Source organism: Ictidomys tridecemlineatus, chromosome 5 (genome assembly GCF_052094955.1).
Source record: "Ictidomys tridecemlineatus isolate mIctTri1 chromosome 5, mIctTri1.hap1, whole genome shotgun sequence".
NCBI classification, from domain to species: domain Eukaryota; kingdom Metazoa; phylum Chordata; class Mammalia; order Rodentia; family Sciuridae; genus Ictidomys; species Ictidomys tridecemlineatus.
The window spans coordinates 61,438,615-61,453,827 of record NC_135481.1 but is presented as its reverse complement, the minus strand read 5'-3'; the positions used below and the strand labels follow the sequence as shown (position 1 = coordinate 61,453,827).

The 15,213-nt window shown below is 34.8% G+C and overlaps 2 protein-coding genes across 29 annotated transcripts in view; one reads left to right on the top strand and one right to left on the bottom strand.

The window, feature by feature from the left end:
• Window positions 1–15,213, bottom strand: part of Gphn (gephyrin) — a 595,586-nt gene that overhangs the window by 452,104 nt on the left and 128,269 nt on the right. The window lies entirely within an intron of this gene.
• LOC101955074 (eukaryotic translation initiation factor 1) lies at window positions 6,816–7,303 on the top strand. The gene has a single exon (XM_040276093.2). It carries the CDS (start codon window positions 6,816–6,818, stop codon window positions 7,155–7,157), a length of 342 nt encoding a protein of 113 aa, XP_040132027.2. The 3' UTR covers window positions 7,158–7,303.

Sequence of the window (15,213 nt, the reverse complement as noted above, 5' to 3'; positions counted from 1 at the left end):
ACTATACAAAAAAGAATAGATCAGAGTGAAATATTTAACTGTTAAAAGAATAAAACCTAGAATTCTGTAGTCTACAAAATAATTCTTTGAAAAAGCAGGGCAATGATATTTTGATATAATAAAAAAATCAAGGTAATTTTTGCTAATATCCCTGACTTGCAATAAATGTCAAAAGAACTTGTTTTCTTGTAACAGAGATTGAACCAGGGGTGCTTAATCTAAGCCATATCCTTGGGTTCCTTTTATTTTTAGTTTGAGACAGGGTCTTGTTAAATTGCTCAGGCTGGTTTTGAATTTCTGATCTTCCTCCCTCAGCCCCCAAATTGCTGGGATTATGAGCATGTGCCACCACATTCAGCTAAAGAAAGAAAGAAAAAAAACCATATAAACCTGGATCTATGAAAAGAAAGAACATGATTCTAAAAAGAATAAATGAAGGTAAAAGAAGAACTTTTCTTTAAACTTAATCTAACATAATGGTTTGTTCAAAATAATTATAGATTAATGTTTTTTATCATGTATGTATGTATAGGCCACTTTTGAAAGATTATATATGAGTTAAATTAATGAAAAGATGCAGAAGGTGAAAATGGGATTATTTAGTTACTAAAAGGTGTTTACACTATCCATGAAGCAATAGAGTGCTATTTGAAAGTCTACTGGGTTAAGGAGTAAATATATATTGTAGTCACTAAGACAACTACCCCCCCCACACACACACACATAGTAAAAGCAGAAGCATAATGCATATACTTAAATAGTAGAGAAACTCAAATTATTTAAAATGTTCAACTAAACCATAAAAAGCAGACAAAGAGTGGAAGATAAATAAAAAGAAAGAAAGAATATAGTCAAGAAATAAAAATATCCACAAGTTGGGCATGGTAAAATGCACCTATATCCAAGGCGGGAAGATCACTTGATCCCTGGAGTTCAAGGCCAACTTGGGCAACACAGCAAGATAACATCTCAAAATTTAAAAGGTTAATAAATATGGTAGCTATTAATGCAACTATAACAATAATTGCTGTTAATGCCAATGATCTAAATGCATATGTTTAAAAAAACAGCTTTTCAGACTGAAACTAAAAACAACTCACCTATATGATATCTGCAGGAGACTCCTTAAAACTATAAAAACACATATAGATTTAAAGTGAATTGATTGAGATATGATAACACTAATCATAAGAAAACAGGAATGACTGTATTAATTTAAGATAAAGCAAATTTAAAACCAGGGATGGAGGATAGGGATAGATAGGAGCACTACAATAAGCTAAAGGGATCTATTTTCCAAAATATACCAATCTCTACTATGTATGCAGTAAACAATGTTAATATATATGAGGCAAAAACTAATAGAATTTTGAGGAAAAATAGATGAACACATTACTATACTCACAGATTTCAACACTCCTCTAACAGAAATAAAAATAATTCAGCAGGTAGAAAATCATCAAGAGAAGCATTCTTTGTCACTCCGTGATCCAGATCTCACCTGTTCAGAATACTGCATCTCGGAGAGTGTTAGAGGACCCCTATACAGCTGCTTCCCACAGAAATCACCAATGCTGTGACTCCACACAGAGCTCTGAGCTTCAGGGTTCGAGCAGGACACCAGACTCTTGACTCCAGACATCGAAAGCCCGAAGTTCTAGCCAACTAGGGTTCGCAAGCGCATTTGCAGAATCACCTATCAGCACCTCTGCATAACTCTCAGACTTCGATCTGCTTCCATGCAGGTCACTCAGCTGCTACCTACCCGTAGCACAATGTCATTGCCTGGCTCCCCCCACTCAACCCAACACACTGGCACTGGAAGCAGGATGCCTCCATCTTGGCTCACCCCCATCGCCATATTATGTGGGGGGAGCTCCCAGATTGGATCTCCAGCTGGCCAGGTACCAGGTTTCCAACTCCTCTCTCTCCTCTATGGTATAACCCAACACACTAACTGCCCAACTCAAAACAACTCTCAGTTGGATTGGTGAACAATGTAACCAGGGCTCTGCCCATGGTAGCCACGGTATGAGACTTCCCTCAATTGGGAACTAGTAAGGGAGAGGGAGATGGGGCTAAGGTTTGGAGCCTCACAGAGACACCAGGATCTCAGAAATCTCCAGGCAAGATAGGGAGATAGTACCAGGGCTCAAGTCATACAAGTGGTCCTAAAAAGAGACCAGTGAGGTGCAGTCTCCCTGCAGGGACTGGCAGGTGCCACTGCATCCAGGAGCCCTGCACTAGGACCAGACTTCCCACCCTGGTTAACTCTATATTCCTGGTTAACAGCAGATTTTTCAACACAGACCCTAAAAGACGAACAATATATATCAAGCTCTGAAAAAAAAAAAATGGATGAGCACCAAGAATCTTGTTTGTATCCAGTAAAAGTAAGCTTTACATTTGATAAAGAAAAGTTAAAAGAATTTACAGCTAGAAAACATGTACTTCAAAACATCATTAGAAAAATATTCAATGAAGAGGAAATGAGAAACAATGAAAATCAACAGAGGGAGGTAGTACCCTAAAGGAAAAACTAATCAAAGAAGAAAATCATGTCAACTTAAATAACAAAAATAAACACATACTGGGAATACAGACCATGTCTCCATAATAATCCTGAATGTTAATGGCTTAAACTCACCAATCAAAAGACATAGGCTAGCATATTGGATTTTTAAAAAAAGACTCAACAATACACTGCCTCCAGGAGACTCATCTGATAGGAATAAAAATACACAGACTGAAGGTGAAAGGTTGGGAAAAAAATCATACCACTCACATGGACTGCAGAAGCAAGCAGGGGTTTCCATTCTCGTATCAAAAAAAAAAAAAGTAGATTTCAAACCAAAATAATCAAAAGGTTATAAAGAAGGATATTACATACTGCTTAAGGAACCAAACACCAACAAGACATAACAATCACAAATATATATGCCCCCCAAAATAGAGCAACTATGTTCATCAAACAAATTCTTCTCAGTTCAAGGTTCAAATTGATTACAACACAATAATCTTGGGTGACTTTAACACACCATTCTCACCACTAGATAGATCTTCCAAACAAAAGTTGAATAAAAAAAACTATAGATCTCAATAATACAATTAATAACTTTGACTTAACTGACATATATAGAATATTTCATCCTTCAACAAGAGAATACAATTTCTTCTCAGCAGCACATGGATCCTTCTCTAAAATAGAGCATATATTATACCACAGAGCAACTCTTAGCAACTACAAAAAAATAGAGATACTACCATATATTTTATCAGATCATAATGGAATGAAATTGGATCAGTTTCAGCAATGACAAAATAAAAATTACTCCAACACCTTCTGAGACAAACAATATACTACTGAATGAACAATGGGTTAGAGAAGACATCAAGGAAGAAATTTGAAAATTCTTAGAGATAAATGAGAACACAGAAACAACATCGAAATCTCTGGGACACTATGAAAGCAGTACTATACTAAGAGGAAAGTTCATTGCATGGAGTTCATTCCTTAAAAGAAGAAAAGGTCAACAAATAAATGACTTAACATTACATCTCAAAGCCCTAGAAAAAGAAGAAAAAAATCAACAGCAAAAGCAGTGGAAGGCAAGAAATAATTAAAATTAGAGATGAATTCAATGAAATCAAAACAAAAGAAACAATTGAAAAACTTGACAAAACAAGTTCTTTAAAAAACTAAATAAAATTCACAGACCTTAGCTACACTAAAAAAGAAAACGAGTGAGAAAAATCAAATTACCAGAATATGTGATGAAAAAGGCAATATCATAACAGACACTACAGAAATACAGAGGATCATTAGAAATTATTTTGAACACTTATTCTCCAATAAAATAGAAGATATTGAAGGCATCGACAAATTTCTGAACTCATACGATTTGCCCTGATTGAATCAGGATGAGATACACAATTTAAACAGACCAATATCAAGTGATGAAACAGAAGACACCATCAGAAGCCTACTAACCAAGAAAAGCCCAGAACAGGATGGATACACAGCTGAGTTCCAAAAGACCTTTAAAGAAGAAGTAATACCAATATTCTTCAATTTATTCAGGAAACAAAAAAAAAGGAACAACACTTCCAAACTCATTCTATGAGGCCAATATCATCCTGATTCCAAAACCAGGCAAAGACACATCAAAGAAAGGAAATTTCAGACCAATATCTCTAATGAACATGGATGCAAAAATCCTCAATAAAATTCTGGCAAATCGAATACAAAAAAATATCCAAAAGATAGTGCACCACAATCAAGTGCACCACATTCCAGAGATGCAAGGGTGGTTCAACATATGGAAATCAATAAATATAATTCATCACATCAATAGACTCAAAGATAAGAATCATGTAATCATTTCAATAGATGCAGTTTGACAAAATACAGAACCCTTTCATGTTCAAAACTCTAGAAAAACTAGAGATAACAGGAACATAGCTCAACATCGTAAAGGCTATCTATGCTAAGTGCCAGGCCAATATCATTCTAAATGGAGAAAAATTGAAGGCATTCCCTTTAAATACTGGAACAAGACAGGGATGCCCTCTTTCACCTCTTCTATTTAACACAGTTCTTCAAACACTGGCCAGAGCAATTATAAAGACAAAAGAAATTACAGGGATACGTATAGGAAAAGAAGAATTTAGATTAGCACTATTTGCTGAAGATATGATTCTATAACTAGAAGACCCAAAAAGCTCCACCAGAAAAGTACTAGAACTAATAAATGAATTCAGCAAAGTAGCAGGACATAAAATCAACACCCATGAATCAAAGGAATTTCTGTACATCTGTCACAAATCCTTTGAGAAGGAAATGAGGAAAACTATCCCATTTACAATAGCCTCAAAAAAAAAAAAAAACCCTTGGAATCAACTTAATGAAAGAAGTGAAAGATCTATGCAATGAAAACTATATAACCTGAAATAAAGAAATAAAAGAAGACCTTAGAAAATGGAAATATCTACCTTGTTCTTGGATAGGCAGAATGCAGAATTAATATTATCAAAATGACCATACTACCAAAAGCACTACACAGATTTAAGCAATCCCGATCAAAATGCCAATAGCATTCCTCATAGAACGAGAAAAAGCAATCATGAAATTCATCTGGAAAAAAAAAGAGGCCTAGAATAGCTAAAGCAATTCTTAGCAGGAAGAGTGAAGCAGGTGGCACCACTATACCAGACCTTAAACTATACTACAGAGCAATAGTAACAAAAACAGAATGGTATTGGCACCAATACAGACTTGTAGACCAATGGTACAGAATAGAGGATGCAGAGACTACCCTACACAATTACAATTATCTTATATTAGACAAAGGAACGAAAAATATGCATTGGAGAAAAGATAAATGGTGCTGGGAAAACTAGAAATCCATATGTAACAATGTGAAATTGAACCCCTATCTCTCACCATGCATAAAACATCAAAGTGGATAAAGGACCTAGGAATTAAACCAGAGACTCTGGGTCTATTAGAAGAAAAAGTAGGCCATACTCTTCATCGTGTGGAATTAGGCCCTAACTTCCTTAATAAGACTCCTATTGTGCAAGAATTAAAACCAAGAAAAAAATAAATGGGATGGATTCAAATTGAAAAGCTTCTTCTCAGCTAAAGAAACAATCAGTAAGGTGAATAGAAAGCCTACATCTTGGGAGCAAACTTTTACCCCTCACACATCAGATAAAGCACTAATCTCTAGGGTATATAAAAAACTCAAAAAGCTAATAACCCAATCAATAAATGGGCCAAGGACCTGAACAGCCACTTCTCAGAAGAAGATATACAATCAATCAACAAATATATGAAAAAATGTTCATCATCTCTAGCAATCAGAGAAATGCAAATCAAAACTACTCTAAGATATCACCTCACTCAAATCAGCATGGCAGCTATTATGAAGACAAATAAGAGTAAGTGTTGGCAAGAATGTGGGAGAAATGGTACACTCATACATTGCTGGTGGGACTGTAAATTGGTGTAACCACTATGGAAAGCAGTATGAAGATTCCTTGGAAAATTGGGAATGGAACCACCATTTGACCCAGCTATCCCTCTCCTTGTCTATACCCACAGGACTTAAAACCAGCATACCACAGGGACACAGCCACATCAATGTTTATAGGCATTATTAATAATAGCTAAACTGTGGAACCAAACTACATGCCCTTTAGTAGATGAATGGATTAAAAAATGTGGCATATATACACAATGGAATATTACTTGGCAATAAAAGAGAATAAAATCATAGCATTTGCAGGTAAATGGATGGCGTTGGAGAAGATAATGCTACGTGAAGTTATACAATGGCCCGCTCCCCCAAAAAAAATGCTGAAGGTTTTCTCTGATATAAGATGACCGACTCACAGTGGGGTAGGGAGGGAGAGCATGGGAGGAACAGACTAACTCTAGATAGTGCAGAAGGGTGGGAGGGAAAGGGAGGGGGCAGGTCTTAGCAAGGATGGTGGAATGTGATAGACATCATTATTCAAAGTACACTTATGAAGACATGAATTGATATGAGCACACTTTATATACAACCAAAGATGTGAAAAAATTGTGCTCTATATGTGGAACAAGAATTGTAATGCATTCCACCATCATTTATTTTTTTAAAACATCAATAAAAAAATAAAAGAAAGTCCCAGTCACTGAGCTGCCGCCGAGGACTCAGCAGCCTCCTCCTCGAGCCCCCTCACTTCCCTATGCTCCGTCCCCACCGCATGCCTTCTCCCGCAGCTGCCTTCCTCAGACCATTTCCACAGAAGAAAAGGAATCCTATCATATGTCTGGTATCCAGAACCTCCATTCTTTGGACCCCTTTGCTGATGCAAGTAAGGGTGATGACTTGCTTCCTGCTGACACTGAAGGTTATATCCATATAAGAATTCAACAGAGAAACGGCAGGAAGACCTTTACTACTGTCCAAGGGATCGCTGATGATTACAATAAAAAGGAACTAGTGAAGCCATTTAAGAAGAAATTTGCCTGTAATGATACTGAAATTGAGCATACAGAATATGGAGAAGTAATTCAGCTACAGGGTGGCCAGTGCAAGAACATATGCCAGTTCCTGGAAGAGACTGGACTGGCTAAGGACTATCAGTTGAAGGTTCATGGGTTTTAAGGGCTTGTGGCTCACTGAAGCTTAAGTGAGAATTTCCTTGCAATGAGTAGAATTTCCCTTCTGTCCCTTGTCACAAGTTTAAAAACCTCACAGTTTGTATAATGTAACCATTTAGAGTCCGGTTTTAACTTGGACTAGTGTAACTCCTTCATACAGTAAGCTGAAAAGATCCATGCTGTCTAGTCTTGAAGTCCCTCATTTAAACAGAGGTCAAGCAGCAGGTGCCTGGCAGGGTCTACAAGGCAATAACGTGATGTTTCAGCAAAGCCCAGAGCCCCAAGATCAGATGGCTGTCTGACCAGAAGCTTCTCAACTCTCCCTCAGCTGAGGCCCCTGCTCTAAAAGTGTCATGACCTGATCAGGAGGAATGGGGTAAGGCAGCTGTACCACTAGAAGGGAGCCTTTAGTAATTTTGGAGGGTTTTTTTTGTTTCATTTTGTCTACCACGCGGCCTGCGCGATAGTTTCATTAATGAGGTTCTAGGCATAAAGTTAGTTAGAAGATATCGAAATAAAACACACAGACTCAGTTACCTTATTTCTATTGCTAGGTCCGAGACAGCTCCCCTCTCTGGTTTCCTCCTCTAACCGCCCAGCAGGGCAGCAAAGATTACTCAGGGCTAGCAGGAGAGAGCTTGAACACGCCTGGGAGTAGCCTTTTATTGGGGAACAAGAGATTCAGGGGAGAATTCCATCCAATGAATGTTGAGGGGGGCTGCACTCCAAGGTCAGGGTCAGTGATTGGGTCCCCGGGGTCAGTGGTCAGGCACACCCCCACACGGATGGGCTCTCTCATCAGGAAAGGGCCAGGAAAGCTTCGACACAGCCAAAGCGCCTCAGACCCTTAACGGGAGTCACCCAATCATGTGTCAGAAACGGCTTCCCACAATTTTGTTTTTTAAAAAGAATCCCTGGTGTCTAACCTGACCAGGTGGGCAGAACTCAAGAGGCCATCTTCCTTCCAGTGAGATGATGTGACATCTGGCTTGCCACCAAGGTCTTCTTTTTGACTAGATGTATTCTAGCTAAGGGGTGTCCAAAACAACAGAATGTGAGGCCAGCTTAATATCAGTCAAACTTTTGACAAGGGAACAATTCCAAACTGATGTTATCAGTCCTGTAGCTAGCTATAGCCTGCAACTCACTAGCAACAGCTGCCCAGTGCCTATAGACATCCACCTTTCTCAGAACCACTTCTTAAAGAGGCTTTTTTCCCTCCCCAAAAAATATTTTTGACACATTTTTCAAGGTTCATATGACTGTAGATGTTTGGGTTTATCTGTGTCCTCTAATTCTATTCTGTTGGATACATGTCTGTTTTTATGCCAGCATCATGCTGTATTTGTTACTATGGTTCTATAATATATTTTGAATTCTGATATCTCAAAAACTGTTGTGCATCAAGAATTACTTTGGATATTCTGGGTCTTTAATGCTTCCATAAAAATTTTAGGATTGTTTTTTCTAGGTCTGTTTAAAATGTCATTGATATTTTGAATCTGTAGGTCACTTTTGGTAGTATGCCATTTTAGCAATATTAATTCTGCTGATACATGAACATGGGACATCTTTCAAGCCTCTAGTGTCTTATATTTTTTCTTCAGTGTTCTGTAATTTCCAAAGTAGAGGTCTTTTTGCAACTTTAAGTTGAGTGAGGAAGACATGAGTTCAAAGCCAGCCTCAACAACAGCAAGGAACTTAGGAACAAAGTAAGCTTTCCAGTTATGAAAAAGAGCTGTGTGACATTATAATTTTTTTCTGCATTCATGAGTATAGCACATGTCCATGAATTTTCAAAGAAGGTACTTAATGGATTTATGTTCTTTATATTTCTGGTCAGAATTTACATCAAAATATAAGTTCTTTGTGAAACCTCTCAAATATCTTCTTTCATCCCCACAAAGGTTCTCCTACCAATCCTTGCCAATGAACAATAAGTAAAGACGTAGCAAGGAACCAAACTAGCATGTTCACTCAATGGTAACATATAGCCCTCAACCTCAACTATCAAAGAGTATAATTGGAAAATCTGATTTGCATTATAATCTGGCAGTATAGAAGCAGCGCCATTTTCCCTTTACCTACTTGATAGGGCAAATGAGCCAGTGACTAGATAAGACTGAAGTAAAGTCCACAATCACATAACATAATACATCAAATGTACAAGTTACAATTAAAAATCGATTGTCAAATAAAGAACCAGGACAATCTCAAAATAAAAGGAAGAAAAGAAAACTGGCATGTGCAAATATCAAGACAGTAAAGACATTAATGTATCTGACAGAGATTTCAGCAAAAATGCTTCATTTAAAAAAATCATGTAAACACTAACCAAATAAAAACAAAACTAAGAAACCAGAAAGGCCCATCAAAGAAACAGAAAATGTCCAAGGAAACAGAAAATACAGAGAACTATGTGGAAATTTTATAACTGGAAACTACAATAGCAAATACAAAACTCAATGGAGATTGAAAACAACAACAGATTGGAGAAGCCATGAAAAAAAATCAGTGAACTAGAAGATAGCACAAAAAATTATCCAATCTAAAAAATAGAAGAAGTCTGAAAAAATAACATACTTAAAATATTAGAGAACTGTGAGTCAATAAAAAAAGATCAACATTCCCATTATTTCCAAGAACAACAATGGGCCAAAAAAGTATTTTAAGGAATAATAGCTTTTAATATCACAAATATGAAATAAACAAACATACAATTTCAAGGAGCCAAACAAACCTCAGGCAGAATTGAACTTAATGAGATCCATGTTGATATTTGCCACAGCTAAGAATAAGAAAACTAAAGGCAAAGAAAATATCTTGAAAACAGTACCAAAGGAACTGCACTAATCCTAAAGAAAAAAAACAAGTCAAATGCTAGAAAATTTCTTATCAGAAACTAGTAAGACCAGAAGGAAGCACTTTTTCAAGTATTCAAATAAAAGTACTGAGAACCCACATACTATATTGAGTAAAAATATGCTCTAGAAAGAGGAGAAAAATTGACTTTCTTAGATGAAGATTAACAAAGGAAATCTGTCACCAGAAAAAGTACACTAAAAGAATATACATGAAAAATATCCTTAAACATAAACAAAAAAACAGTAATAACAAGGAACCTTAGAATAGAAGATAGGAGTAAGGATTCTACGAAGCAAATACGTGGGTTTTAAAAAAAAAGACAATATTCGTCTATATACTCATCTTGGTATTTTATGTTTGAATGCTGAAGCAAGAACTTTAAGTATTTGACATAGTTATAGAATTACATAGAAAAAATTTCAGACAATTGTATTATAGATGGGAGGAATAATGAGACAAAAAGGGAGTTAAGTTTCACATTTCACTTTAACTAAGAACATTTTATACACACACAATGTAATCCTTAACCATTAAGAAATCACTATAAAAGCAGATACACTCAAACATATTATTGATAAATACAGAATTCCTGAAAAGGTTGAAATAACCACAGGAAGGAAAGAAAAATAAATCAGAGAAACAAAATGGAGAACAATAGTAAACAAGAAAATAAAATAGCAGACTTAAGCCCCTATATATCAATAATTACATCAATACAAAAGATGCCCATACATCAATTAAAACTCAAAAATTAGCAGAATGAATTTAGAAGCATGACCCAAATAAATGCCCTCCATAAAAAAATTCATAAAAATAATCATGATGTTAACAAGTTCAAAAAAAAACAATGAAAAAGATATACCATGTACACATAACAAAGCAAGAGGGGCTATATTACTATTGGATAAAATAGATTTCAGAACAAAGGAAATTACCAGAGTGAATAAATATATATAATGATAAAAGGGTTAATCAACCAAGAAGACAAAGCAACCACAAAGGTGTATTCACCAAAAACAAAGCTACAGAGTACTTTAGGCAAAAACTGATAGAACTAAAAAATGAAAGAATCCAAACTACAATTACAGGTGTCAATACTCCTCTCCTAAAAATTAAAACAGCTATATATAAAATCAACAAAGATACAGGAGAAGTTAAAATATCATTAACTTCCAGGATATGATTAACATTTAAAGAGCACTCCAGCCAAGAATTAATGCCTTGACAACTTATACAAAGATATACCATCTGGGCCTTGAAACATGTGTCAATAATTTAAAATAATTGAAATACTGGAATTAATAACAGAAAGATAACAAAATCCTCAAAACCTGGAACTAAATAATATACTTCTCAATAATCCAGGTAACAAAAAGAACGTCTAAAACTACAAAACACACATGCATGCACACACACAAAGAAATCAATGAAAATGTAAATAATACATATCAAAATTTGTGTAATTAAATTATACTACAGGACTATAGTAACAGAAACAGCATGGTATTGGCATCAAAATAATAAACGATGCAGGGAAAACTGTAAATCCACAAGTTACAAAATGAAATTAGACCCCCTTCTTTCATCCTGCACAAAACACAACTCTAGGCATTAGACCAGATACCATGTGCCAACTAGAAGAAAAAGTTGAAATCTCCATCATGTCAGCTTTAGTAACTAAATTCTTCAAAAAGACTACTAGAGTGGAAGAAGTAAAATCAGGAATCAATACATGGGATGGTATGAAACTAAAAAACTTCTTCACAGCAAAGGAAATAATCAAGAACATGAACAGAGAGCATAGAGAATGGAGGTAAATCTTTGCCACGTGCACCTCAGAGCATTAATCTTCAGAATATATAAAGTACTTAAAGAACTTAACACCAAGAAAACAAATAACCCAAGCAATAAATGAGCAAAAGAACTGAATAGAAACATCACAGAAATATAGTCAACAAATATATTTTAACAAATAATGTTCAACATCATTAGCAATTCGAGATATGCCAAGTAAAATGATGCTGAGATTCCACCTCATTCCAGTCAGAATGGCAATCATTGAAAATACAAGTAACAATAAATGTTGACAAGATGTGGGAAAATAGTGTACTTATACATTGCTGGTGGTATTGCAAATTGGTGCAACCACTCTGGAAAACAGTGTACAGACTCCTCAGAAAACATGGAATGGAACCACCATTTGACCTAGTAATCCTACTCTTCGGCATATACCCAAAGGTCTTAAAATAAGTATACTATACTGACAGGGCCACATCAACGTTTATAGTAGCTCAATTCACAACAGCTAATCTATGGAACCAAGCTAGGTACCCTTCAACAGATGAATGTAGAAAGAGAATGTGATACATACGCAAAATGAAATCTTACTCATCCATGAAGAAGAATGAAATTTTGGCATTTGCAAGCAAATGGAAGAAAGTGAAGACTATCATGCCAAGTAAAATAAGCCAATCCTAAAAACACAAAGACCAATATTCTCTCTGATATGTGGATGGTGACATACAATAGAGCAAGGGGAGGGAGGAGTGGAGGTTCACTGGATTGGACCCGGAGGAGTAGGAAAAATGGAGGGGGCATGGGAATGGGAAAGAGAGTAGAATGAATTGGACATAACTTTCCTATGTTCATACATGAATATATAAGCAATGTAACTCCACAATATGTATAACCACAAAAATGAAAAGTTATGCTCCATGTAATTACGATGTCAGAATAAATTCTACTGTCATATATAACTAAAATGAACAAATAAAAAAAAGAAAATACAAAAAAAGAAAAAAAACATACTTGGGTAAGAGAATAATAGTAGTGTTGGAAAAAATTTATAGGAATAAATATATTTTTTGAAATCAGGATTATTCTTAAATCAATAATACAAGAGTAAGAACCTAGAAAACGAAGATCAAAATAAAACCAAATCAAGCAGAACAACAACAAATAGGCACAAATCAAAGAAACTAAAAACATAAAACAATAGACAAAAGTCAATAAAATAAAGAGCTCTGAGAAAAAACTCAACATTGACAAATCCCTTAGAAGACTAACTAAGAAAAAAGAAAAGACCAATATCACTAATGAAACAGGAGATTTATCACTACCAACTATAGAAATCAAAGAAATAAAAAGGGAATGCTATAAGTAATTGTATAAACATAAATTTATTAACCTAAATAAAATGGACAAATTTCTCAGAAAAAACAACAAACTACCAATACTCACCCCATACCAAACAGATAATCTGAATAATCCTACAACTATTAAAATAACTAAATGTATATTTTAAATCCCTCCCCCACAAAAGAAACCTCAGAAACAGATGGTTTCACTAAAAATCCTAGCAAACATTTTTTTAAAAATTCACAATAATTCTAATTCCTTTCTTCTAGAAAATAAGGAGTGAATACATCTAAATTGATTTTACAAAGCTATTATTATCTTTATGCAGATAACAAACAAGTACAGAACAAAAACCCAAAAACTCTCATGAAATATTTCTCACATGAATATAGACCCAAAAGAGCCTTAACAAAACATTTGTCAAAGAATTCAGCAATATATAAGAAAAACTATACACCATGACCAAAGGGTGTTTATTCCAGTTATAAGACCAAAGCATTCCAAAAATTCATTTAAAAGACAAGTAATAAATGAAGAGAAATTATTTTAAGCACATCTTAGATTGAGGGTTAATATCCTTAACATTTAAATTATATTTTAAAAATTTAAAAGGGAGAAAAATAACTAAAAACATTACCTAAGTATATTCAAATAGCACTTAAGTATATAAAATGACATTTTATCTTCACTCACAAAATAAAAACAGAAATTTAACAAAACTAAACTGAGATACCATTATTTACCTATAAAATTGGCAAAAATTTGAATGCTTGGCAAAGTTACTCTCTTTCTTTTTGTGTGAAGCTGTGTACAAACAGGCAATCTCATACATTACTTTTAAGAGTACAAAATGTTGTACCTTCTAATTTTACCATTAATTTTAAAAGTACATATGATTATATCTGACCCAACTGGACTGCTGGTAATCTACCCAAATATTTCTAACAATATAGAAACATCCACATAAGATTACACACTTAAATTTGCAAATCAAAACACTGGGGATAGAAAACAATAATTACTCCTATCTCTACAATGTGGACTTTTATGAAATTGTACAATATATGGAAAATCTCCACAAATTTCATTTGGAATTATTTCTGGGATTAAAAGTAGGTGGTAAAATAGAAGGTGGAAAAGGTTATTGACGCTGTTTTCAAATAGGTAAGAAGCCAGAAATTTACAAATATCGCCATATTTCTGCAAAAAGAATAGAAAGGATAAACCAAAAACTGAAGGTAGCTCCCTACAGAGAAGGAACAAAAACATAAGTTGGAATGGAAAAGGAAAAATTAAAATGTTTCTGAGAGTATTTTCTACTGTAGTTTCAATATTTGAACAATGTAACATAAAAAATATTAAGATGAAAAGGAAAAAAATGGAATAAAAACACTCAGCTGGTTCAAAATTTTATTCTAATGATACAAAAGAAAGATAAATGATCTAAATGATTCTTGAGCACATTATTTCAACTGTGCACCTTTAGTGTCATATACTTTAAGTGCAAGGAACTCCTGAATTTCACCTGTGAAATTTATTACAAGTACAATAATAATAAAATTATTTTGTATGTTTAGTAGATTTAAACAAATGAGTAACAACACTGTGCTACTGGGAGTCAGGCTTTTATCAGTGAAAAAAGAAGATACAAATATTAGAAAGGGGGAAAAAAAGAAGAGGAAGAGGAAGAAGGAGGAGGAGGAGGAAGAAGAGGAGGAGGAAGAAAAAGAGGAGGGGAGGAGGAGGAGGAGGAGGAGGAGAAAAGTCCTGTGGTGTTGGATTGTAATTTTTTTCTCATTAACCTTTTGTTTTAATGGGTCTCAAAATTATGTGACAGATTTTGGGTCAAGTTGATCCCATTAAAAGTACTGACTTTAACTGGAAGGAAACAGGGATGCCCTCTTTCTCCACTTCTATTTAACATAGTTCTTGAAACACTGGCCAGAGCAATTAGACAGACAAAAGAAATCAAAGGGATACAGATAGGAAAAGAAGAACTCAAATTAGCACTTTTTGCCAATGATATGATTCTGTATCTAGAAGACACAAAAAAATAC